Source organism: Grus americana, chromosome 22 (assembly GCF_028858705.1).
Source record: "Grus americana isolate bGruAme1 chromosome 22, bGruAme1.mat, whole genome shotgun sequence".
NCBI classification, from domain to species: Eukaryota; Metazoa; Chordata; class Aves; order Gruiformes; family Gruidae; genus Grus; species Grus americana.
Genome location: NC_072873.1, coordinates 1,336,910 through 1,361,612, shown reverse-complemented (window position 1 = coordinate 1,361,612; position 24,703 = coordinate 1,336,910). Strand labels below are relative to the sequence as shown.

At 47.5% G+C, this 24,703-nt stretch overlaps 1 protein-coding gene across 8 annotated transcripts in view; it reads right to left on the bottom strand.

Annotated features, from left to right (window-relative positions):
* Nucleotides 1-24,631, bottom strand: part of FAM117A (family with sequence similarity 117 member A) — a 31,965-nt gene extending 7,334 nt beyond the window's left edge. For 2 of the 8 annotated variants that reach the window (XM_054801147.1, XM_054801149.1), the window contains exons 1-2: nt 13,204-13,334; nt 378-544 (exon numbers count right to left, since the gene is read on the bottom strand). In XM_054801147.1, coding sequence (XP_054657122.1) covers nt 378-544; nt 13,204-13,318 — 282 coding nt within the window. In that variant the 5' untranslated portion in view covers nt 13,319-13,334. Of the gene's footprint in view, nt 1-377; nt 545-13,203; nt 13,335-20,971; nt 21,112-22,577; nt 22,749-23,671; nt 23,777-24,008; nt 24,343-24,428 lie in introns of those variants that run through there. The other 6 variants (XM_054801152.1, XM_054801150.1, XM_054801153.1 and 3 more) reach the window with 6 other exon arrangements.
* Between the last annotated feature and the right edge of the window lie 72 nt (nt 24,632-24,703).

The following is a 24,703-nucleotide window of genomic DNA, read 5'->3' as shown; positions in this document are numbered from 1 at the left end:
CTTTTCCATTCTACAGCAGAGAGCTGCGCCGTTCGTGCTGGTGAGCCCTTCTGCCGGAGCACCCTCGACTTCTCGCAGCGTGTGGCACACAGCCCGCGAGCGTTATGTAAGGACTTGGCCCAGAAATGCAAGCCAGAAAAAAAATAAATAGCACTGAGCCAGTACTGGAGCAGAAAGCCAGAGGCCATCTGCCTCCAAACAAGGCCAAGGAAATTCTAACTCTGCACCAAAGTGGAATCAATTGAAGCTGAGAAGCAAAAGGGGAAAAAAAACCCTTCCTAGAAAGTTGCAGCTGGACGGATGGGAACTTAATGCCTTCCCTATTCACCCCCAGTTTACACAGCCCTGTCCTGCCCAGAGACTTCAGGCGTTTATACCTGGGTAGCTTTGTCATTCATGCACGAAGCAGGAGCTCCTTCAGTGTCCCGTGGCCACTGTCCCAACAGGTAGGAGCCCACGATGGTATCTAGCGAAGAGGTGCGCCGCACATGGGGCTGCCGGGGACGGCCAGGCTTCTCAACGGCGGCAGCGCAGGGAACGCTGGCTAGACAGGGGGGAAAAGAGAAGAAAATTAGACTTCCAAGGCCAAGATTTGGCAACAGCTATCACAATTAACGAGCCCATGACCATTGCAAAGGTCACAAGAAGGGAACTAGCACATACAGCCTGGAGAAGTCCATTTACTTTTTGGAAACCTATTGCTTCTAACGTGCCCAGTGAGTTCCCACTCTCACAGCAGCAGCTCTTCCCTGCCAAGGCCACACCGTGGCTCAGCCTCAGCGCGGGCAGCTTTCCTGCTCCGAGTCAGCTATCGAAAACAAGCAGTGACAGAAACACCACTTCAGTGGAGTGGGCCAGCAAAGGCTGCTGGATCGACTGCTCGGTCTGCCCTCCTACTCACTCCGCTGTGGAGAGCCGTATTCACGCTATCACCAAGAGATTGCTTCTCTAGCAGCAGAGATTTTACTGCAGTCCTTAAGTGGTGCTTGAAGCCATTGATTAGACACTCCAGTCGACGTCAAGGGAGCTGCTACACAACCGAGTGAAATACTCGGCATGCCCACATTGCTTTGGCATGAGCACTGTAGAAAAACCCCCACTTACTTTCTTACTAATTGGAGCACAATGCTTAGTCAGAGAATGCAGGCTAAGACCCAGCAGTGAAGGGAGCCTGCATGCCTCAGTTTCCCCCAAGGAAGCACGCTATTGCTCGCTTCCAGTTTCAAGGAGGCTAAAAGAAAGTCTGCAAAGTTTTAGACCCTCCAGTGGGACTACACGAGTGCCTGGTGTCATTAGTAGGTGCAAGAATTCACTCAGCAGAGACCAGAAAGGGAGATGCACAACCTGTTCGCTGTCATAACCCATCGCTGGCAGGACCTGAGCTCAAATCCAGGAGCTCTGGATCTGCCCAGCTTCCACAGCATGGCCGCACTGCCTGTTCAGACATTACTTTCATAACCGTAGCTAGAAACACGATTAACAGAAAACCTTTGTAAATAAGACTGGTTTAAGTTTGTGTGTCAGCAACGACACACACCAGCGCAATCCCATCACGAGGACACAGAGCCAAGGGTCTCTCTTAACAGGCTAAAGCGAGGGGAGACAGAGCACACACGCTTCACTCACGTTCCCCGGTTCCTCCATCACATCCCGGCCGGCTCCAAACTGGATGCAATCGACACGGAGCCGCAGACAGACAGCACCGCTGTCCTGTTCTGCACCCCCGTTGTCACCCCTGCAGCTGAAAAAAGCTGTTATCGCCAAAACCAAAAAGGTAGCAAGAAAGAGGCAAGTTCAAGCCAGCAGGAAAGTTTGTTTGCATTTCATTTTGATTAGACATGCAAATTACCACGCACATTAGAACCAGCCCTATGGCCTCCTGGCAAGATATTAAGGCCACGCACAGCGCTCTGCTCCAGGTGCTTTGCGTACAGACATTCTCTCCTTCCCCCCCAAAACAGGGGCATGGCAGGCAGGCAGCGAGTTAACCATGCTAAAACCAGTGCTAAAACTGTTAAGCACGATGTTGTGTTTGCCAAATACCTCTGTATACAAAGGTGCTGCAGCTCACAGTCTCAGTTCCAGGGAAATGGCCTGTTAAATACATCTTTTTATCAGCTAAAATACCATTTGAGCAGTGGAATTTGAATTCTAGGTGAGAAAAGGGTAGGAACAAAAAGCCATGTGGGAGGGCGAGAGAAGCATTAGTCCTTGCATGACAGCCACACCTCGTAAGGTCCACACTGGATTAAAGGCTCATTGTGTCGGGTCCAGCTGGCATTTCAAGGCACCCTCCCTGCTCCCAACACTTAACAGTTGAAGACATCTACCACTAACTCTAATTTAGAAACTAATTTAGCAATTTTAGTATTTGCAGCTTCCTCTTCAGTGCCTCGTTGCCCCCACAGGCAGCATCTCCATTACGTATGACTTCAGCTGTCTCTTCCTCTCCTGCTGCTCTCCCCAGCCAGGCTGTGGCAGAAGAACTGAACGCTACTGCAAGAGGGCAGCCCCTCTCCCCCACACCCCTCCCAGAGCTCCCCAAGAGATCCCCAACACAGCCAGCACATCCAGAGTGACCGGGGTCACCTTCACGCTCCAGACCTTCCACAGGGCAACACAGACAAAACCAGCCTGGAGGGACCTCGAGGGCAGCCAGGAGCAGAGGAGCCATGGCTTTGCATGGTGACAACCACATCAATCACGTCCAATGGCCGACAAATATCTAAAGCTATTCACGTACGAACAGCAAGAACTGTTATTCCTTTTCCCGAATCGCAACTCTGCTACCCAACAATTCAGTTTGGTTTTAAGTGGCATGGAGAAGCCCAGGGGGTAGCTGGGAGCGGGCTGCCCCTCCTTACGGTGCAAAGGCTGCGTGCACAGCACGGCGTTTTGGGCATGAGGAGGAGGGTGCGAGAGGCGCCGAGGTAGGGTGGAGCGTCCTGTTTACAGCTCCGTGCTATTATCATCCCTCCGCACCGAGCTGCACAGCTGCCACCTGGCCACCAGCTCTGGAGCTGGTCCAAGCCAGCTCCACAGCTGAGAAGCATCAGGTTGTGGTGCTTTTACTTTTCATGTGACAGTAAAGCTGCCGCTGATAACAGAACCGTCGCCGTATCTCCAGGAGCCATTTGGCTGCCTCTAATTGCTGCACGGAGCTTTCGTGCAGCTGCAAGTTAGAGAGTGGTGCAATGCGTGCGTTTAGAAGTAGAAAGTTTTCAGTACTGGAGTTGTAGATTTGCAGTGTCCCTAGTCTTTCCCAACCACATCAACATCGGGGAGCTCAGAGCTTCCTAAATGCTCTCTAGCCCAGCCAATCTCTGCATCTAAAAAGAAAATAAAAGTCTTCAAGTAAACTTTTAAAAATCTCCGGGGTCACTTTTCAACAAAGAATACTTACAGCTGAATCCAAAAATGATGGCAAGCAAAAATAAAGTTCCCATTATTACTTTCTTTAGAGTTGTAAAATTTCCTTCCTTCCCTCTCTAGATTTCACCCTGGGGAAACCGACCCTTTAATAGCAGAAGAATGTTTAGAAATGTAGGGACCTGCTGTTCAGACCCTGACAGTTTTGGAATATGGCCCTGCAAAGGTCTATCTCAAAGCGATGAAGCATAAAATAACAGTTCCTGTTTAAATAGAATCAGCTTTCAAGTTAACCATGGAAGAACAGGCTGTTTGAGGCTTTGCCTCACAAGGAAGCTTTCCCTGTAATATCGAGGTGCACATAATGGTTTTGGATGCAGTTTTCAGTTTATTAGCTCAAGCAAGAGCTGTAAGCTTTCAAGAGAGAATTTGTCAGGCAGAGTTTAGCTCAGATGGAACCTAAGCAACTCCGTCAATAATTAACTTATGCAAATATCTTCCACCCCAGTGTAACAGAAATTACTGCTAATTATTTAACTTCTGTATCAGCTTCTCCCATCTACACCTTTCAACGCTCTTTGCGACAAACATCTTATTCAGGTAATGCTCCTGATGTGGGGGACGGACGCAGTCAGATAACATGAATGCCTAAGTTGAGTTTCTCATGGGCCTGTCAAACCACTGCAGGACCCTGTGACACAGAAGCACCTCTTTTACACACCCAGCAGCCTGGTTTGGTGTGAATATTTTGTGTATCAGAGTCCCCTACTGCACCCCAGCACCACTTCCTTGATCTTTAACATCTTCCTAGGCAATCTCACTGGGAGATCTCTATACAGAACTTTTTTTTTTTTTTTTTTTTTTTTTTGCACAACAGCTACTTGCATACAGCTCAGGTGGCACAACACTGGCATTGCTGTGGTGGTTACCAGGGCAGGAGCTCCCACAGCAGAAAGGAAATCGGCCATCCTGCCAGGCCAGAGCACCGTACGTTCATCTGAAGGACTGTGCTGCTTAATAAGCTACAACTCCAACCAAAAGCTTTGGTGTGGAGCAGGTCTTGGCCGTAGCATCACCCCAAGCTCGCTAGCTCCGATCTAACAGAGCAAGAGATGAGGCTGGTACACTGCAACAAATCCAGAGTCTTCCCTTCTCCTCTTCTTGTTTTAAAACATAACCGGACAAGAGACATGTGCAGGACTTCCAGATGATGCGAAGAACAGCGATCCACAAACCGTGTCAGGGAATCGCACTTCATCTAACCTCACTCTGCAAGATGGTACTTGATCAGAAAACATGTCTTCTCTGAGGAGCAAAACCACTTTTACTGGGCATTTCCAGTGCAGTGACAACCAGCGGAAGAGTTAGTGAGAGAAAGATCAAAACTGAAGCTTCAACACTGCAACCTCTTTAAATCTCATTTTGATTTCTCTGCAGTTTCATCATGGTGAATCAAGTTACTTGACAGGTTGTTGCCAAATAGGACAAGAAGTTCTCAGCAGCAAGCAAGCTTCAGAAATAGATCCTCAGTTTTTATTTAATTCTTTTCTTCCAGATGGAGCAGGTAAAGGAAATTGTGTGTCCTGACTGCTGCACTGAGGAAATGCAACAGAATCAGTCTCAATCTTTAACATAGCAATGACTAAAAATCTTTACAGGGCAAGATCTGCCTTTTCCCAGCATTATGTCTTTACAGCACTCTCTCCACGTTCAGAAGATGAGAAGATTTCAGAAACCACGCTTGCCACCATTGCAGTCGGCCCAGGCACTTCCTCGTGGCACACCAAAGCCATCGCATCCTGCTTCTGCAAGAGCACTCCCGGACAGGACCTTAATCTTAGTTTCACAATCTGAAAGCAACACAGGATTCTGCAAGAAATAAATGCTTTTGCCTTGGGAATCCCAGAAAGCCTAAGAGGAGGTGAACAGGCAGTTTTACTTGTTCTTAATGAAATTTAAGATCTCGTGCTTCGTATACTACAGAAATCTGAAAACGTGCTTGAAAATAGAAGGGTTTCACAGGAATTCACGGCATGGTCAGAGCTAGCCACCGAGACAGGGATGAAGGCAGGATCAAGAGCTGGAGAGGTCCTGGGATGAAAGTTCAGAGCAGCTGGAGAGAAAAAGATTACCCTGTCCACAGAGAGCTACAGACAGGCCTTAAGTGGAGCAGATAAGGGAAAGATCTCAAGCTTTAACCAGAAATGGAAGAGGAGATCCACAGAAGTCTGCCAGAACATGCTTCCTCAAGGTACCAAAAGACGAGAGAGGTTTTAAATCCACATCTGAGGGGTCTCCACAAAACCCCCATCAGAAAACAAAGCCAAGCAGGGATGCAGAGATGATCTCCAGTACCAGACAGGCAGCAGGCTGACTACCAGCAACCTTTGAAGGCTGGACACATCGTCTGCATTTTCTAGGAAAAGAATAATCTTGCTTTAGCCCAATAGCGAGAAAGGACAGTTACGTTCAGTAGTAATGCAAGAAGGCGGCAGTAAGACAGCCACTTGTAATTGATATGTATGGGTAGAGCAAAAGAACAATTTAGATGTTAAGGGGCTTCAAAGAGGTGAATGACCCTGGAATTTATAGGCAGATTAAAAGGTAATGATACACACAACCCTCAGCTGCTCCTGCAAGGAGTTAACATGTCCACAGCAGTAACTTCAGGCACCAAGTCTTTTCCCCTCAAGTCTCTGCAAAGGAAGTATTCTACATCTCTCTCAGTATTTTAAAATTATAATCCCTTTTCCTTTAAAGACAGTTTACAACTGAAGGGAAATTCACACCCATGCCAGGATGGGATTTCATAGCTCTTTGCTCATCTCAGTAAACATTAATACAAAAATGCAAAACTCTCAGAGCACTGAAATCCATTGCACCTTCCGGTGAGGCGGCAGAAGCTGTGGTTAAACCACACTTGCCCCTCATGACTCTTGCTCAAACTGTACGCACACAGCCCAAGACACCCAAAAAAGTACCTGCTGTTCCCAAAGCACAGCCCTCTAACAAACCCCACAAAACCTTTCTCTGCTTCAGCGCTTGACCGACACAGAAAGGAGCAACCCACCAAGGGGGGGGGGGGGGGGCATCAGGAAAGCAGAAAACCCAAGGGCAAAGAGGACCCTACCCGGGGCTGGGGAGCTGGATTCCCATCTGATACAACCCAGCAGCGACTTGCCCCACAGGCTTTGCTGAACCAGCCCCGAGAGCTTCACAACTGGCCCAGGGAGCACAAGGGAAGAAATTCCAGGCTTTGTAATCACTCCCCTGGTTACAAGCTGCACGAGAGTACAGCTGGAGAGAGCTACCCAAAGGACACAGCATCTGCAGATATGATTGAAGGAAATTAATAGGGGACACTAGTAGTTCAAGCTGTCTTTTTTTTTTTTTTTTTGGACACAGACATTGTTAAACTAACTCTCTCCAACAGGACTCAAGGCCTGAAACTGAAGCTGAACACCCAGCTGATGGAGGAAAAGAGCTGAACTCTTCACCTTTAACTTAATTCTTTCAAAGTTTGTTTTTCAGATGATAAAACAAATTGAAGAATTTCAACATCCTCAAAGTCTTTGCTTGAAGTGCACATTCCCTAAATCTAGCCTGATGCGAGGCACCACTTTGGTGGGATCTTCAAGCAAGCCCATCTCTTGCCCCCTGATACAGGCTGGGAGTGCTTCTGGGCTGGCTTTATGCTCTGAAATTTAAGTAAGAAGTAGGAAAAAACCAGATGGGCAGGCAGCCTCTCCTGAACAGTAAGAGTGGTTTAGAAACAAGCAAAAACTTGTTCAAACATTCGATCTTTAGGACTTGTTCACGCTGATCCTGGAGGATACAGATGACTAAGGAGCTACAAGGATCATCCATGTCACCTGTATCGGAAGAGTGAAACCCAAGCAATGAAGATAGAGCTGTGGGTTTCAGTTTTTCCCTTTTGTTAACCCTACTGAAATGAATTCCTGATAAGCATCTAGGAACCAAGATCACTGCAAAAGGCAGGGCTCTCACTCTCAAGATGAGAAACCTCTGATTCTCAAGCCCTTGGAAATCTTCCCGTACAGATAAAACAAAATAAAATGAAAACAGAGTAAGACATCCTTGATATTTCTAGTTACAGACAAGGTCAAAAGCAAGGAAAAAGAATGTTTTCTGTCCTTTATATACATATAACAACATAAATCACATCCACACTAAGACAAGCCCTCCTCCCACACCCATCTTTATGGCTAGTTGCAGTTAAGCCATCTGCCTGGGGGGTTCAACATGAAGCTACTGAAACAACTTTTCAGCAAGGAAAAAAAAATTAAAATAAATCACAACCTCTTATCACCTCTCTAGTGCCTTTTCTAACTGGGAAGCAGGATATCAAAGCTAGTACTAGCTCAGTGTTACACCTAGCCTAAACAGGGTACGCACAGTGGCATTGTGCATACAACACTTGCTGACAGCAGCCTCAGGCTCAAGCATGCCAGGAACCCTACAAACTCCCTAATTCCTGTTCCTGAACGCTTCCAGTCTGAGAGGATGGCACAGAAACGATGAGAAACTGAGGCATGGGGAGGAGAAGCAGCTTGCCCAGAGTCATGCAGCTGGTTCCAGGCAAGCATGGAAACAATTACCTCCCATTATTTTCAAAGAATGGGCTAACCACACAACCGTCTTTGATATTTCCCTCATTTCCTGTACAGTCGACCCTGCATTAGCAGGTGGTTTGAATGGCAGCACCACAAGCCTAATTTTTAATACAAAAAAAGGTCTGTTTAATACCAAGAGGAAATATTTTTACAGGCTCAACACTATTGGTCTTTCTTGGAGATCTTTCTTGTACAACTGTGAATCCCACTAAATCAGTATTGTCATCTTAAACTGTGGGGACCATGAGGGAAGCACCAAGATCAGCTCGGTGTAGCCAACGCTGCCATTCTGCCACTTCCACAGTATTTCAACATCCAAGCTTTGCATAAAGAGAACTCATTGCACTTTGGTGTTTGACATTATTTCTCTCACAGGGCTAGGCCAATTACTTGTTTGGTTTTTTTCTTCCTTTCCACCATGCAGTCAGACAGTAAAACCTCTACCACACCTGGAACGGAGCTACTGCTTCTCTAAACAAATAGGTGCCTGGGTTCCTTCAGTTCTCCACTCACCCAACAAACGTTGAAAACTTTGCTATGGTCCATGCAACTGTGTTAGATAAGCCTCAGCTGAAAGAAAGCTTCACAAATAAAAATCCACCAAGGGTAAATGACCCGAGAGCTTCCTAGTTCCTCTGGAGCATTCTGCTATAGAAGGGACAGATCAAACTGACTGCACAGTCCCATCCCTTCCCCCTGCAAATTTGTTTTTAAATGTCATCTCCAGCATTTTAAAGCAGGGAAAAACTTGTTTCACCCACAGAATGTCAACACAAGTCAAGATTAGTTATAGATGTGTCCTTTGTTTCCCCTTTCCCACACCCGTATCCAGAGGCTAACAAACTGGGAGCAGCAAGTTTAGATCGAAGGTATGATTTGTATCAGCAGAGGACTGCAATGCCATGAATGGGCTCCAATTACTGTGCGAGAAACTCGTTCTACATTAAACAAAGCCACCTGCAATGCTTTGCCTCCAAACCTGAGCCACATATTCTATTCATCTGTGTTTTACACAAAGACTGACTTGATTCCATAGGACAGAGGCAGGATTCTTCCAGGCCAGTGCAACAGCAGGACATCTTCAAGATTTTCACATCCCTCAACCAGTCCCTCCAAGACCATTTTTCCCCATTACAGCTCCCTACCTGTGCTTAACTCTTTAACTCTATCAGCCTGCTTACCCACAGCAAAACCCTAAAGGCAAAGGCAGAATTACTTAATAGCAATGAATCCCAAAATTGGGAAATGCAAAGTTTGTCGAAGCAGCAATTCGCACAGTGCGGCAGCACAGTTTTCCCATGTCAGTACTCTGCACCCCTGCTTGAGGGTTTTTGTTTCTCTTTTGGAGAGTTAATACCAACCAAGCTGCTGCTACTACTGAGACACCTTCTGCAGGATGGGCTTTTTCACTTTCAAGTTGGGTACAGGATATAAACGTTACGAACCTGTGTACCCCTCGTTGATTTGCTTAAGCGCCCCCTGAAAAACTACAGGTGTTAAACAGCATAAAAGAAAACTCAAGAGCAGACACCGCAAACATCTGGACCACTATTTCAGTAACGAAAGCCTTTATACCCATCCCTTCGGTCACAAAACCCCATCAGATACCAACTGCTAAAGCAAACGCAGTAAGGCCTGAAGCACTTCAGGGGGAGGAGACCCCCCCACTCATCATGCGATGCCTGCAGCAAGGGGAAGCAGCAGAGAAAGGTACTAACAGCTCTGCTGTATCACCACCACGTAGGCAGCAATCCCACAGCACTTTCGAGTGGTAAACAGACATTTTTATTTCTAAAGAAACATTTTCATTTTGCTAAACATACACTCAGACAGCCTATGAATAGTGTCCCACTTGTCTGCCACTATAATATACACCAGGCACGGATTTAATTCAGATACCAAATAAAGATATTTGGCAGTCTGCTCACTTAGTCTCTCTAGCAGGATCCACACAGCAAAACCAACTGGACATCTCAAAACCAGGCAAGCAACAAAATCCCATCCAGATGAATCGGCTCAGCCAGCAGTAACTTCCTGAAAAACTAAAAGGCATCACATAATTCTGGGGTTGCAGGGGGGGAGTGGGAAACATGGGGAATCTCTCTGAATTCTGGCAAAGAGAGACTATCAGTAAAGCTTTGGTTTCACAGAGGGTTAATGTGAAACACAAGACATAGCTCTTGCGGAAGCCATTCATGAAACCCCCAAAACAACCATACGGATTTACAGGTGAAGCCTCGCGTCTCCGCACCTCGCTGTTGCTCCTCTCCTATGTCACACTGTCACCGATAGCCACAGTAGTGTTTGGGAGGCAGGGAGGCAGTTACCCTGTCCAGGAAATCTACCCCAACACTGTTCAGAAGGACAGCTGGTAGGTAGCTCCCAGTGTTCATCCCAGCTTACTCCTTGCACTTTTAATAAAGAGTGCACTGAAGGAGTAGCATACGAAATAACTTTGCTTTCCCACCACATTCCATCTTCTCCCTCTCTGTGCATGAACCAATTCAGATGGCCAAGACTACTTACCCACTCATGTTCACAAAATGCTATGTTCACCAGTGGGTCTGCAAATTAAAATTTGAGCTGTGATTTAAATAATCCTGGGTTTTTTTATAGTGTTATACTAAAAAAAAGAGGCATAAAACCTTTTTGGTGTCATGCTTTAGAAAACCAGGTTTCAGACCTGCGATGCTCGATGAGGACTGAGGACAGTCAGCGGGTTCAGGAGTGCAAAAGCACAGGTAGGTCTCTCAGGGAGGCTGAAGTCTGGTGCAAGCGTGGAAACTCTCCGGCCAGCGCACGCTTCCGTGTGGGCTTTAGAGGAAACAACTGAGGCCACAAACAGCACGAGCATTGCCGTTAACTGATTTAAACTTCAAAGTCTCCACAAAGCTCATCCCACCCCAGAGAACACATAACCATGCCAGTGTTACGGCACCTGCAGAGCTCTGACTACCCCAGCAACCGCCTCCGAGCCACCTAACCTGGCATAACCGATGCAACAGGGAGAGGTCTGGCCTGCACCTGAAGAGGATCAAACACGAACTCATTACCTACTTCACCAACAGCCACATCACTGAAAAGATAAGGAATTTTAAAAAAAGCCAGCAACATTGACCCCAATGACACACATCAGATTCATCACTAGAAGTTCCAACATCTTGGATTTCTAGAGTCATCTCCTTTTAAAATATTCTTAGACCTCCTTCCTGGCGTCCCCCCGCTCTAGCTCTTCCTTTAACAGAAGCTCTTTGAGAACTCAGCAGCTGCTCCTCATCTCAATGGGATCCTCTATTATCAGAGCAGCTGCAGGATCAGACCTCGGATCACCCTGCACCTCTTCTAAAACCCCAAGCCAGAACCACAGAGATCCCCAGCCGCCACACAGCTCGGGAGCAATTCAGAAAGTCAGCAGAATCAAATGCGGAAAGACATGATAAAGCAACAGATTTCCATGCAGAGCTCCCAAAAGGTAGGAGCAAAAGTGTTAGCTTACAAAATCACCAGGATACCAGTTTTCGGTTAAATCCTGCCAGTTTACTGCTACAGCTCCCACACACGCAGGGAGCAAATTGAGGCTTACAAAGAGCAATAAAGCAGAGAGCAATGGAAATTTAAACACTTCCAAAACTGTAGATGAAATGACTATGATCAAGAGGAAAAATTCAAGCTCCTAGAGCCCGAACAGTGAGGCACAGAGCCAGGAAGAAATGAGGACCAGCAATTCTGGTTCATGTCAGCAGAGCTCCAGCTGTTTTGCCCTCGGAAAGCTGCACGGTGTTCCCCAGGCTTTGGAGCAGGTAGAGTACAGCACTCTAACCCAACCGAGAGATCACAGGCAGCCTGGCTCTCCTTTGAGATTTATTTTCTTTGTAACATCTGAAGCTACTGAGTAATTGCCCCATTAAGAGCAACCTCACCTCCATTTCAGCATATTGCTGAGAGGGAAGGAGACACTAACACTCAAAAGAATTTTATTTCATTAACTTGTTTCAAGTGTAAATTGAGCAAAAATCTTTTTAATAGCTTCTCTGATCAATACCAACCCTGCCAGCGGCAGGAATGGCTGAAAGTCTCAAGTAGCAACACTTAATTCTCATTGTAGGATGGGCTGCAGCCCGCTCCTCTGCAAGGCGAATTTAAACAAGAGACCAGCGCTCTGAGCAGATGCCACCGAGATCAGCTGGCCCAAAGCTTGACAAATATTTCTCTCTGTTCCAAAAGTCGCTTTCATCTTACATTTAACTCAAAAAGCATTTAATTGCTATTTCAATGCTTCTTGAGATAACGAACAAGCCAAGCAAGAACCCAACATCCAGCAGCAGTGCCATGAACAGCCAAAAGTAATACGTCCATCAAGCTAAAGACTGTTATTAGGTCACCAAAACCTTCTATTTAAATAAGCATTCCCGAAGCGGCCAGAAAATCCCAGCAATGCAATTAGGGACAATTGCCATTAGTGCAAATCAAATTATTGCTTCTTTATCAAGCCAGATCAGCTGCATAAAACACGGGGCTCGGGGGTTTTTTGTGAAACCACTGCCCAAGAGGAGACCGCAAGCAGTGGCACTGTCCTGCCTGCACGGAGCCCAGCACAGAAGGGAGATCTGCTGACCCCACGGGGCCGGAGATCAAAGCTCACGCCTCGCGTGTGCCATCGCAGCCCACGGCAGCGTTTTAAAGGGCTCCGGCTGCTTCGGGGCCGCGTCCCGCGGGTCGTTTTCCTTCGCTCGTCGTGCCCTCCCGGGTTTGTTTTCCCCGCTCCTCTGCCCTCGGTTCTCTCGTTTCTCCTTCGCTTCCACCCACGCAGCACCGATCAGGAGAAGCCTCCCGAGCGCACGGTAGTTTTCGCTAACCCCGGTACTGCCCCGGACGGGAGGTGTGGGCGCGCACAGCACCGGGACCCGCCGCTGCAGGGGCCGAGCCCGGCTCCGCCTCGGACCCATCTCGGCTGCCGGGGCCCGGGGCGAAGAGGCGCTCCCCCCCGGGGGCACGCTGCGGAGCAGTTCGCCCCCGGGAGGTCCCGCTGGGAACCTGCGGAGCGGCTCGAGGTGCCGGTTCGGAACTCCACCCCGGGCCCGGCCGCCCCCGGTGCCCCGCCGGGTGCAGGGGACACGCGGGGTGCCCCGCCGCAGCCCCGAGGCTGCCCGTGGACCCGGCTCCACACCGGCGGTGCCCATCCGCTTCCTCCCACCGTTACCTGCCCGGCCCCCGTCTCCACGGCGCTGCTGGAGCTGGAAGGGGACGGTGGCGCGGAGCGGCTGGAGCCCCCCCGTCCCGCCGCGGCAGCAGGAGGCGCCGCCCGCCCCCGCCATGCCCCGCCGCACTGACCCCCCAGCGCCGCCAACGCCGCTTATCAGCGCTCCGGGGGCGGTGCCGGCGGGCGGAGCCCGGCGATCATTGGGCGTCTGCGGCCAAGCGATCCGCCCTCCTCAACCGAAGCTAATGAGAGCAGACTGCGAGCTCCTCCCCCGCACGCGCTGTAACAGTAGCCAATCAGAAACGTGGCCACGCTTTAACAGGCGTTATCCCCCCGCGCCAGACCAATCAAAGAGGGAAGACAACACTCAAGCCGTGCCCTCTCTCCCTCCCCGCAGCGCTGGCAGAACCAATCGCCACACGAAACGGCCTCGCAAAGCCCACCCTACTGCGGTAAACCAATCGCAAAGCTCCCTTAGCGCCCCGCCCCTTCCCCGCAAAGACTAATCAGAAACGCCCGGCAGTGTTTGTGTTCTGCGTCCGGCAGTGACGGCGGCGAGTCACGTGGGCGGGCAGTTTCTCTTTCACCTTGGGAGGGAGGCGGCGGGGACGGGACACACGGACCGTTCCCGGTGCGGCCACCACCACCCCCCCCCTTCCCCGGGGCACGGCGGCAGCGGGAAGCACAAGGCCCAGTCCCTCAGACGGCCGAAGTTCAAGTCATCTCACTGCAACCCGGAGCTGAAACCCAAAGCGATCCCCAGCCGGAAAGAGGGGAGCAGGCGGGTGAGGAGGGCCGTCGGACACAGAGCCCGAGGCCGGGCAGGATCAGGCCCCGCTGCTCCTGTTCCGCACTGGGTACCCAGCCCGCTGGCAGATCCGACCCATCAGCACCGGCTCCCAGGGGAGCGGGATGAGGACTCCTCCCCTTCCCCCCACCCCCGTCCCAGCGAAGCTCCCGTTTCCCCAGCACTAAGGGCCTGGGAACAGCCCCGCAGCCCCTCCCAGCATGCGGTTCCTCCAAGGTGCCTCCTACCCCTTCACCCGCCCCGGCTCTCGGCAGCCGGTCACCCACCATCCTCTGCCTTTCTGGTCCTCAAACACCATTTCTGGTCACATCTTCCATTAAACCTTAGAATTACACCATCTAATTTGATTTCCTGGAAAGACATCACAACATGCAGGGTTTTTTTTTTTTCCCCTCCTTGTTTTAGTCCCCTAAAACATATTTTTAGCCTAACTAGCCCTCAAATAAAGGTCGTCCCATTTCACACCTTCCACTTGCCATACCCATACTAAACCCACAAACAGACTCCACCTGCTCCGGGTCCACATTGTGCCTCCGGACAGACACAGTTACATGGGTTCAGAGGAAGGGAAGCATCTGAGTGAGAAGGGTGAGGCTGATCTAACCAACCCAGGAGCCTGGGAAGCTGTGGCATGGCTAGATAAGGAGAGGGGGAAAGGCATGAGGTGGCAAAGCAGCCCGGGCTTTGCGCCAGCCTCTCCGGAGAGGAGAAGTTGGACGGCAGCGGACTGTTGGCCTCCCCCAGTGGCTATCGCGGCAGAGCAGCACTCCCCATCTTCTTCCTGTATCGCCCTGCTCACAAGGCCGGCTGTTTCTATTTGCATGTAATCAGGCAGCAGATGGGAAACGCGACTGTCTCATCTTCGTGCTTCTAGAAAACCCCCAGGCGGGGGGGGAGCGGCAGCGTGTATTGCAATAGCGCATTTACCGAGGGAAGACAGAACGTGCCTCCTGATGGAGGCAAAGATGAGACAAACCACAGCTTTGGTTATTAAATATCAGTAAACAAACAAAATGCCGCCCATGAAACTAATCATCCCTATCTCTTCTAGCAAGGAGTGCTGCGAGATCTTCGATAAGGTGGAAACTCCAGTCACACGAGGAGGCACAGCCATCTCTGCTCAAGGGTAGGGGAACATTCCAGAACAGCACTAGTGTTAGGGGCACTTCTGGGAGAACAGCACTCACCAGAAGACAGTCTGAGTGTTTCTCTGTTCACTTAATCTTTCAACCTAAATTTTTTTAAATGAAACAAGGGTCTTCAAGTGTCTAACAGCTCTTCCTGTCCCAGCTCCCACTGCAGACACGAGGTAAAGCCATACCCAACTGATCTTTGAAACCTTGCCACTACTCTGTATACAGATATTTCATCAAGTCAAAGACACTCTTCCTGAAAATATTTCCTTCCCAAGGTCCACAGTAGCTATTAGCAGAGAAACAGGAAATTAAATGTGAGAAAAAGAAATACAGAGGGAACTACCAAAGTACAGGTGTTCAAAAGAACATAAAACTGCAACAAAAAATAAATGCCAAGTAGAGGAGTTTTGACCATATTCTTTTTTCACTGACAGACCAGTAGCTCAACTTCTCTAGGAACCCTTCAGTCAGTCCTTCCAACATAGAAATTCAAATTCAGCTCTCAGTTTCTCTGCCACACTGTCTTTTTAAGGCACTGCAATCTGAACCCAATACCCACAGCTGGAACAAACTAAAAATACTCACTCCTCTGGGCTGTTTTGTTTTAGCATAAAGGAGGTCACACAGCTGGGCCTCTGATTGTTCTCACCATATCTCATGCTATAAATACAGCAAGGAATACTGAAAAAAATAAAAATGAAGTGGTTCGGCACAACTAAGCTAAGCACTACTCCACCTCAAGTCCAAGTTTTGCTTTCAGCAAATGCTTCCCTCAAGGTTTAAAACCCCACATTTTGCTTTAATAAGTAGGAAGAGGCAAGAAAGCACCAGCTGTTACCTATCAAATGGGCTTGCAGCCACTCTAGCTCAGCTGAGTTGCACATTATCAGCCAGCCACGTTTATTTCCAACAGGAACAGGCCTTTCTGTATCCTTCCCAACACACACACCACAGAGCAAGTGTTATAAAATTAAAGTTCCTACATTCCTGCAGGCTACGCTCTAGCCTACGCAATGCAGTCATCTCCCCATAATTAAGGTTCCTAATGATGTGCTGCATAGTGGCAGAAGTAACACAATCTGTTACAACTGCTCAAGGGCTGCAGGTCAAGGATCCAACTTCTCAGCATGCTCTGCCTGCTTGTTTCCACTGCTTCTGCCACCAGAGTTTCCGTAGCCTTCTCACACAGAAGGAGAGCTGACCTACCACACCACCAGTTAACTGTTTTCAGCTCGCAGGGCCTCAGAAAGCCAGTCATTTCATTAGCAAACACCACAAAGCTTCAGAATTATCAAATGCATCTCAAGTCTGTGGACCAACCTATTCAGCACGTTCCAGAAAGGCACCTTTTAACACTACAGCACTGTCCGGTTCCTCAGCATTTACAGGCATGCAGGAGAATATTTCTGTGTGACAGGCCTGGCCTTCCCTTCCCCACAGGCCCCTCTGAGTACATTCTACTACACATCCCAGACCTGCTACCCACTGTTCTTTATGTCAGCATCACTCGAGAAATGACAGGCAAATAGGAAATGTGTAAGGCTCAACAGCTGCCACTGCAGTCCTGTCATTCTGGTCCAGCGCTCAAGTCTTAAATGAGGTTGTATTTCTGGCTGTTTGCTATGGGTAGGAGGGAGACAGAGCTTAGATTTAAAGTCCTGATCAGCTGAGCATGAACGTGGAAGATCAAAGGGTCATTCAGCATACAAGCTAAGCTTTCCCTCATTGTCCTTGAACAAAATTCCTCTCGCTCTAAACAGTGGAGTAAAATGCCTGCCTGTCTGCCTCCCACTCTATCCCCAAGAGAGATGGCTGCTTTTCACTACTGGACAGTTTCTGCACTCAAATGTTTTGAGATGAAAAGCTCTAAAGAGCAGCAAGATAAATAAAACTGCAGTTTATTAAAAGAGACTAACAGATTATTCACCAGACCAGCCAAGCTATTTCACAGTCTGGTCATGCCTGCAGTGAAAACAGTGGGAGTTTTGGGAACAGAGCACAAGCCCTGCTAAGAGTAAGGAGGCATTATGAAATAGATCATTTCACTAAGTCATGGAAAGGCAGGAAGCCTCTCCTAATAGTATGAATCACCAATATCCCAGAAAGAAAGAGTGCACTTAAAAGTAATCACTGATGTCCAGCACTGCCAACACCGTAATAGAGCATGTAAATGAACACAAGGAGACCAAGGGGAGCAAGTCAGTCACGTACTGACAAAGCAATTCAAAGCAGGCAAGGGACTCAAAACTACGGCTACGATAAAGCGTGTCTCAGCAGCCTGCTGCTGCAACATCCTCCACTGCTGCCTGGGTTCCTTCTACCCACTACAAGAGCCATCTGATCATCCCACTGCTGTGACCCTGCAGCTTCTCCTGCTGGAAAACAGAGACAGCGGGGGTGAAGTTTATTATATTCTTTGGGATCCTTTCATCATACACTCACAGAATTTTGGGTACATGACTTCCAATTTTCTTTGATGTCACCATTAGCGGTGGTGGCATTCAGAGCAATCCCCTGCTTTGTGCCAGGCCATGCATCTGCGCAGGAGCTGGCATTTGACAGTGTGAAGTGATAGACAAAGGCTGCCTGCAGCAGGACACAGCACATCCAGGGGACACCAGGACTTGTGATCTTGATCTATGCTGGTAGATCCCACTTATCTCATGCTAAGAGACGATCTTGTTTCTCCTCCCATGCCCAACCACATGGATTCAAGAGTTAGCCAACATCAGAGACTTAGTAAGACTTACCAGAATAATACAGGCTGCATTAGATGTAAAGCGGTCACCGTTACAGAATAACAGCTTGCTTAGGGGAACGTGTTAAAGGAAGCTTTATGTTTTTAGGCAAACCCATGGTTTCTCAGCTCACACAGAAGAGCGTCAGCAATTACAGCTCTAGTTCACCCATCAGCCACTGTCTGGCAAAGCACAGCTGCTCAGTCACACAGCACTACCTTTCTATTTCCTGAAACTGAACTAGATTAGAAAGCATTAGAAATGTGATCTAGAAAAAAGCTTACATAAAGGGTCATGTTTGGCACAAGAACATCATTCCCTCAAAGATACAAGGCAGTCCCAAGACAAGCTCCCCAAGAAATGCTGCTGATCTTTTCCAGAACATGGAACTTACGAATTTGGAAGCAATAAAGGTAAATAAAAGTGTGTGGTAACAACTGGCACAATGTAATTAGGAAAAAATGCAGATACTGATGAAAATAACCTACTTGGCTCACCTCAGAGCTCAGCAAGCCAGAAGTTCATATGGGAAGAAACTTTTTTTTGTTTTTGCCATGAATAATTACAAAAACAGGAGTTTCAAAGGAAATCAGCAGTTCCAGCTGGCACACAAACCTTATCCTAGGAACAGCCATTTTGCAGCAGCACACATCTAACAGGACACAAGCCCCCAGAAAGCAGTAACATTGCTCACCCCAATCATTATTTATCTGACAGATTTCTCTAATAAGACATGTTTTTTTTCTATTAGAAGTATAAAGGACAGCGATCATATTGCATAACAAACTGGTGTAAAAGCTATGCTCCCATCTTGCAATGCGCTTCCTCCAGATATATCCTCCCATTCTCCATCCATTCTGTTAGCAATTTGCATTCAATTTGGTGTTTGTTTGGCTCCTTCAGCATTAAGGCACAGAGCTAATCAGTCTCCTAGGAAACTAAGGGAAAGATAAACCTGCCTGAACAGGGGAAAAGCCAAATTGATGCATATTTGATATTGGAGTAAATCAGACCATCCTAGGAATGGTGCTGCTCAATGTACCAAACTGATAGTAATTTGTTGTTCTCAAAATCATTTTGCCTAGCTCTGGTTCTTACTTGCACCTTGTCTTACTACAATTCTCTCTCACTCTTTGTCTTAGGGATGCTTATTTTCTTAACCTTTGGCTGAGCCTCCAAGTATACGCCACCCTTAGTTTGGGGTGACATTTGGTTTCTGTTACTTGCCTCCTATTTTCACTCTCGATCTAAACAGGCACATCCTAAATTGTCCCTCTACCTCCACTACAGCAGGCAACTACCTGAGACACGGCATACAGTAATTAGGGACCACTCTAATTAGTGCAGCAAGCAAAGACAAATTCTGACCCTACAATACTCACATATAACCTGTTCTTAATATCGCCAAAGTTCTTACTACAATCAAAATATTCATGTCAGCTAGAAACTGAGCTACAAAGTCTGTGGCTAGTTGCCCACACTACCACAGTCAGTTTTATGAACAAGAATTGCCCACGGGATAGGCTCAGAAATGCCAAACAGGATAAAGTTTCACCTTTACTTCCCACATCAGCGTCATTTTTGGTGACAAATGTTTCTTACACCTGTGAAAGTTTATGTCATTGGGCTGAACAACATGAGCAGAGTTTTCCTTTAAGGAAGCATGCAGTGGACTTGATTGATTAGGAAGCAAGGCATTAACATCAGTGCCAGGCAGTTGGAGAGCACTGCCTAGACTGGAAGGAATGTATTAAAGGAACAGATCACAAATCCAAAAAGCAGACAAGAGAATCAAAAAAAATAACCCATTTTGGCAGGAACAGGATGAGGATGGCATAAAAATATCTGGCCTTTCAATAGGCTTCAGTCCTGCCAGGGCAAAATGTACTTCTATTGCAACTATTTAATAATTAGATTATACTATGAGGCCCGGGGGAGGGAGGGAACCAGGAAGCATGGCTATATTCAGCTGTAACTAAGTGAAAAACTTCTGCTTTCAGCAAAACTCAGACTGGATCTTTTTCCCCTGCCATTACAATTAAAAAAAAAAAAAGATGTAGGTCAAACTGAACTGACTTTGCTCCTGATGCCAGAAAACACAGGCCCCACTCAGATGTCTGCATGCCAGAGCCCTGGAGAAAGAGTGTGTGCATGGATTCTGTTCAAGTTTACTGAAACACCCCCGTCCACCTACAGCTAGTTGTGTTCTGCAAGACCTTCAGCTCAACGCATGGTACATGACCACAACTCTCCATACAGGGGGTTCTGTGACTATTTATACTACAAGTCAGTATCCATTCAAATCTAAACCAGCTTCAAGCTTTAAAAAAAATAAACACACCACCCAGCTGTTTGCTGAACTGTCTGCAGACACATCCTCTCAAAACTGGAGTTCTCCTGATGTACAACAGCCGATGAAGTATTTTTTTTAATGTGAAAGTAAAAAAATACTATGCCAATCAGCAAAGAAATCCCACAGGCTAGACTAGCACTACAATTGTCTGAATTAAATACAGTCATTGCTGTTGAGTTTGCTTCTGAAACATACCAAGGCCCTCTTCAGCTGTAAACAGAAGTCAAGACTCAAAAATACAGAGGGCCAAGCTCATTGCTAGCCCAGGCCACACAGCAGATTTTCTACCACATTAAATTCTGTACCTCGCACCTTCTGCCATTTGTATACACACATCTGCATTTAACCTGCTTGCACATCACCGACTACACTTTGTCAAGAACCAACTTCAAACTTTTCAGCTAGCACCAGTCAGAATAATTTAGGCTCCAACCCCCGCTCAGAGCCAGGCCAACATAGATCAGGTTGCTCAGGCCCCATCCAAAAATACAGCCAGCAAATAGCAGCTAGCCTGCAGTTGTTCTATGGTACAAGTCCCTTAGAGACAGAGATCCACTCCCATATGGGTCTTTAAGACACATCAAATTGGATCAGGAATGGTTCAAGCTTTACATGTTTGGGTCAAGATGTTATCTGATGCTGCTCTTATTGCCCAGACCTACCACACCTAAAAACCAAACATTTAAAAACATTAAGCTGGAACCCAAATCAGGGTGAAACCTTCTCTACTCACCTGCTGAAGACACAGAAGTAAAAGAAGCAGCTGTCCTGGATCTTCATATCTGTATAACAGTGCTCTGGATTTTTGCAACACTTCATCATTATCCTGGTCTTTCTGTAACTCTAGCCCCCAGAGCTGGACTGAGATGACACCTAAAAGCAAGTAAGGTTTATTCAAGTATAGCACTTCAGATATTTTTAGAGTGTATTTTCATTATATAGAGTTTCTCTCACTTGCCTTAAAAACATGCTTAAGTAGGTAAAGTAGCCCTGCAGGAGTGCATCAAAGCAAATAGCACACAATAAATGCTTTAACATTTATAAAGCACTTAGCAACTGAAAAACCTGAAGTACTTTACAAGTATTTCTTCTGCTTCATAACAATTCCTACATAAGCAAGCTGACTTTATATTAGCACTAATATAAGTGATGGCTATATTAAGATCCCGCAGGCAGCTCACTCAATGCCACGTCTCCAGAGCAAGTGGGAACCAAGGCAGGAGATTAGAGTTTTAAACCTAATTTCAACCTATTGATGCCCATACCTGTTTATGGAGATTGGTTTTGGTGAAAATTCCCTTTTCACTGCCTACATTTTCTAAGATTCAGCAAGAGATTTCCACCCCACCTCCCCCAAATATGACAGTAAATGTACCTAAGCCTAAGTTCCAAAGAGTTTTAGTGAGGCTAAAGGCCTAGACAGATTTCAACAGATTCAGCAAGCTCTTCAGGGCCAAGAGATTTCAGGTAGCTAACTCCGTGGACACCAGTGGCAATGTGGCACCTACATATATTCAATAACCAAAGATTTAAAAACCAAAAATCACTTGTGTGATTTAACATGAAATTCCAAGTCATCAAGCACTTGCTAAACTTTCTTCTGGTATAGCATCAGGAAATTCCCTATTTACTACCTGGAAAATTCTGACAGAGTTAAGAGACTGCAAGCCTGTCTTAAGAACCCTACTAAAGGGAGCTTGACCCCAGCAGAGTGCCCTGCAAGCAGCAGCTACACCAGTTCTGCACCCTAAAGAAATCACTCCCTATCTTCCCAAGCCGATTCCCCATTTCGGTGGCTCTTTCCGGGTGAAGAAGCGGTTTCACGCACTGACATCTAGTGGCGATGCCAACAGGGAAGGCACCTGCCAGCACACGCAGTCCCCCAAGTTTCACATCCGTTTGTCTTTTTCTCCTAGAGAACACCTGCAGTTTCAGCTCCAACAAATGCCAGGGCTGGAGTTTCTTCAGTACCGACTGCTGGCACATGGCCAAGGGCTGTGCACATCCCTCATATACAGATTCATGGAAAAAAACAGATTTTTAAATTTATTTCTGCCATAAGCCTCCAAAGTTTGGGCTGGATTTTGAACTGGAGTAGCAGTAAGTTAAATCCTTGCAGTCTGTTCTACTGGTAGATACACATGCACAGAAGAGTTCTTGCAAGCTCTGCTGTGGTTGTAACGCTATCTGATCGTTCCTCTTCTGAGGGCATGAGGCAGCTTAGCAACCTTACGGTCGTCTTCCCTTCTCATTGCCCCCTTCCTCCACGCACAGCAGATACTCTAGAGTTACATCAGTTCAGTGTTCAAACTGCACAGAGGACTTACGGTTTGCATTACCTTTTAATTATCGGGAGACATTAAGACGCATGGGGAACTGGAGTCCTGGCTTCTATTCACGCACTGCCACCTCTAGGAAAGTTATTAAACACCACCCGCTTCTGTTTGCTCTGTTTTTCCAATAACATCCTAGTGGTGGTAAGTCCTGCTAATATGCACTAACATAAACAACTTATTTCAGATGTAAGCTTCAGTAACACCTAGAAGCTCTAATTAACATTTTACTTGCTTATCTGATACAATTAAGCACTATAGCTCTCGTATAATAGAGATTTTGAAAGAGGAACCCTGTAGCTATCAACAGGCAACTATTTCAGTGGGATGCGGTAACGTGCAACTTTTCACATGGTCATCGCATTCTAATCTTTTTTATTCAGTTAGATTTTGGATATTTGCAAGGTCCAAATATGTTCTGTTAGAACCAGTCTTTAAGCTAATTATCATTTTTCTATCACAGACATTCTATTTAATGCAAGAAGAGATAAAAAACAAAGTTGCAATCTATAAGCTCTTTGAAATCCTTTTCATTGCTCCTGACTGCCCCACATTTCCATTAGATCCTTTTCTCAGTTTACATCAGACACATTCACTCTTGTGAGGCCCGAGCTTTGCCTCCTACAAAATACACAGGAGACAAGCAACTACGAAGTGCCCAGGCTAACTCCTCCTTTTTTTCCCCCGCTTAAGGAACAGGGCACTACTTCTCTCAGTTCCCATTCCTCCTGCCCTTTGAGGCAATGCTTTAGTTCATCCCAAATTTACCTTACATTAAACATTTCAAGTCAGTCTAATAATGTGAGAGCATAATGCTCGTTAGCTTAGCACTACATCTTGGCTCAACTGCAATTTGAAATTCTGTTAAATTCCAGGTGGTCTTTTCTTTTTCTTGTAAGCAGGAAGAATTCATGCATTTGTGCAGCAGTGTTTTCTCCTGCAGCCAGCTTTCAGTAGGCTTGTAAATTGGTTCACTAAAATAACCAGACTTACTAAGGAGTTGCTCACCCACCCATAGTTTTCCTGGGGTTAACGTGTACAATTTTTAGCTCAAACATATGCTTATTTGCAACCAATACACACACTCCCACTTCACATACCACACATACTGCTTCCCATTCCCCTCTGCCTGGGCAAAAGCAGAGGTATTTCATCTCGACTTCTTCAGGTTTGCCCTTCAACATTTCCCAGGAGATTGGGTACACCTAGGAGCAATAACAATTTGGAGTGAGACAAATGGTATTACTTGCATGACTACAGATGACATGCACTCACAAGGATTAGGGATTATAAAATTCTCAGGGCCTAAAGATAACCATAGTTGGAAAGAAACCATGTGTTTGACTAAATACCCTTATTTTTCCCCAGGTCTTTACATAAAGCAATATACTGTTGCTCACGGACAGTGTTATCACGTTAAGGCTGGTGATATATTACATCTAAGCAGCTATCAGCTTAATCCCGGCTCTGCCACACAGGGATGGACTCGCCAGAGGCCCGAGCTGGCAGGAGCCGCCTCCAGGGCGGGCACGGCCCGTCAGAGATCCACACCGGCAAACTTTCACCAAAAAAAAAAAAAAAAAATTCCCCCCAAACGATATTTTGAGAGCGGAAAAATTAATTAACGCCAGAACGAGAGCCCGGAGCAGCAGTCCTCCGAGGCCCGCCCAGGCCCGCTAGGCCCCTGCTGACGGCCCGCCCCGGGCCGGCCCAGCGCGGAGCCAGGGCGCGGGAAAGGCCTCTCCCTCCAGCAGGCCGCAGGCAGGGCAGGCGGCAGCAACCCCCTCAGCGGGAGGGGGGCCGGGAGCCGGAGGCGCGGCGCTCCCCGCCTCCGCCTCAAGAGCAACGGGGACTCACCGCCTTCCTCCGCCCAATCACTCCATGGACCCGGCGGCGCGCCTCTGCCCGGCCCCAAGATGGCTCCAGCGGGAGGGCTCGGGCTGCCCGAACTCAACATGGCTCCGAAGGGAAAACACCCGCTCCGATCCCCGGGAACCCGCTGACTTCATACCCGGACCCAAGATGGCCACCACCCCAGCCTCCGTCAAGAGCCTGTAGCCCGAACCCAAGATGGCCGCCGGCGGCTTCAGCGGCGCCACCAGGATACCTGTCCGAATCCAAGATGGCAGCCC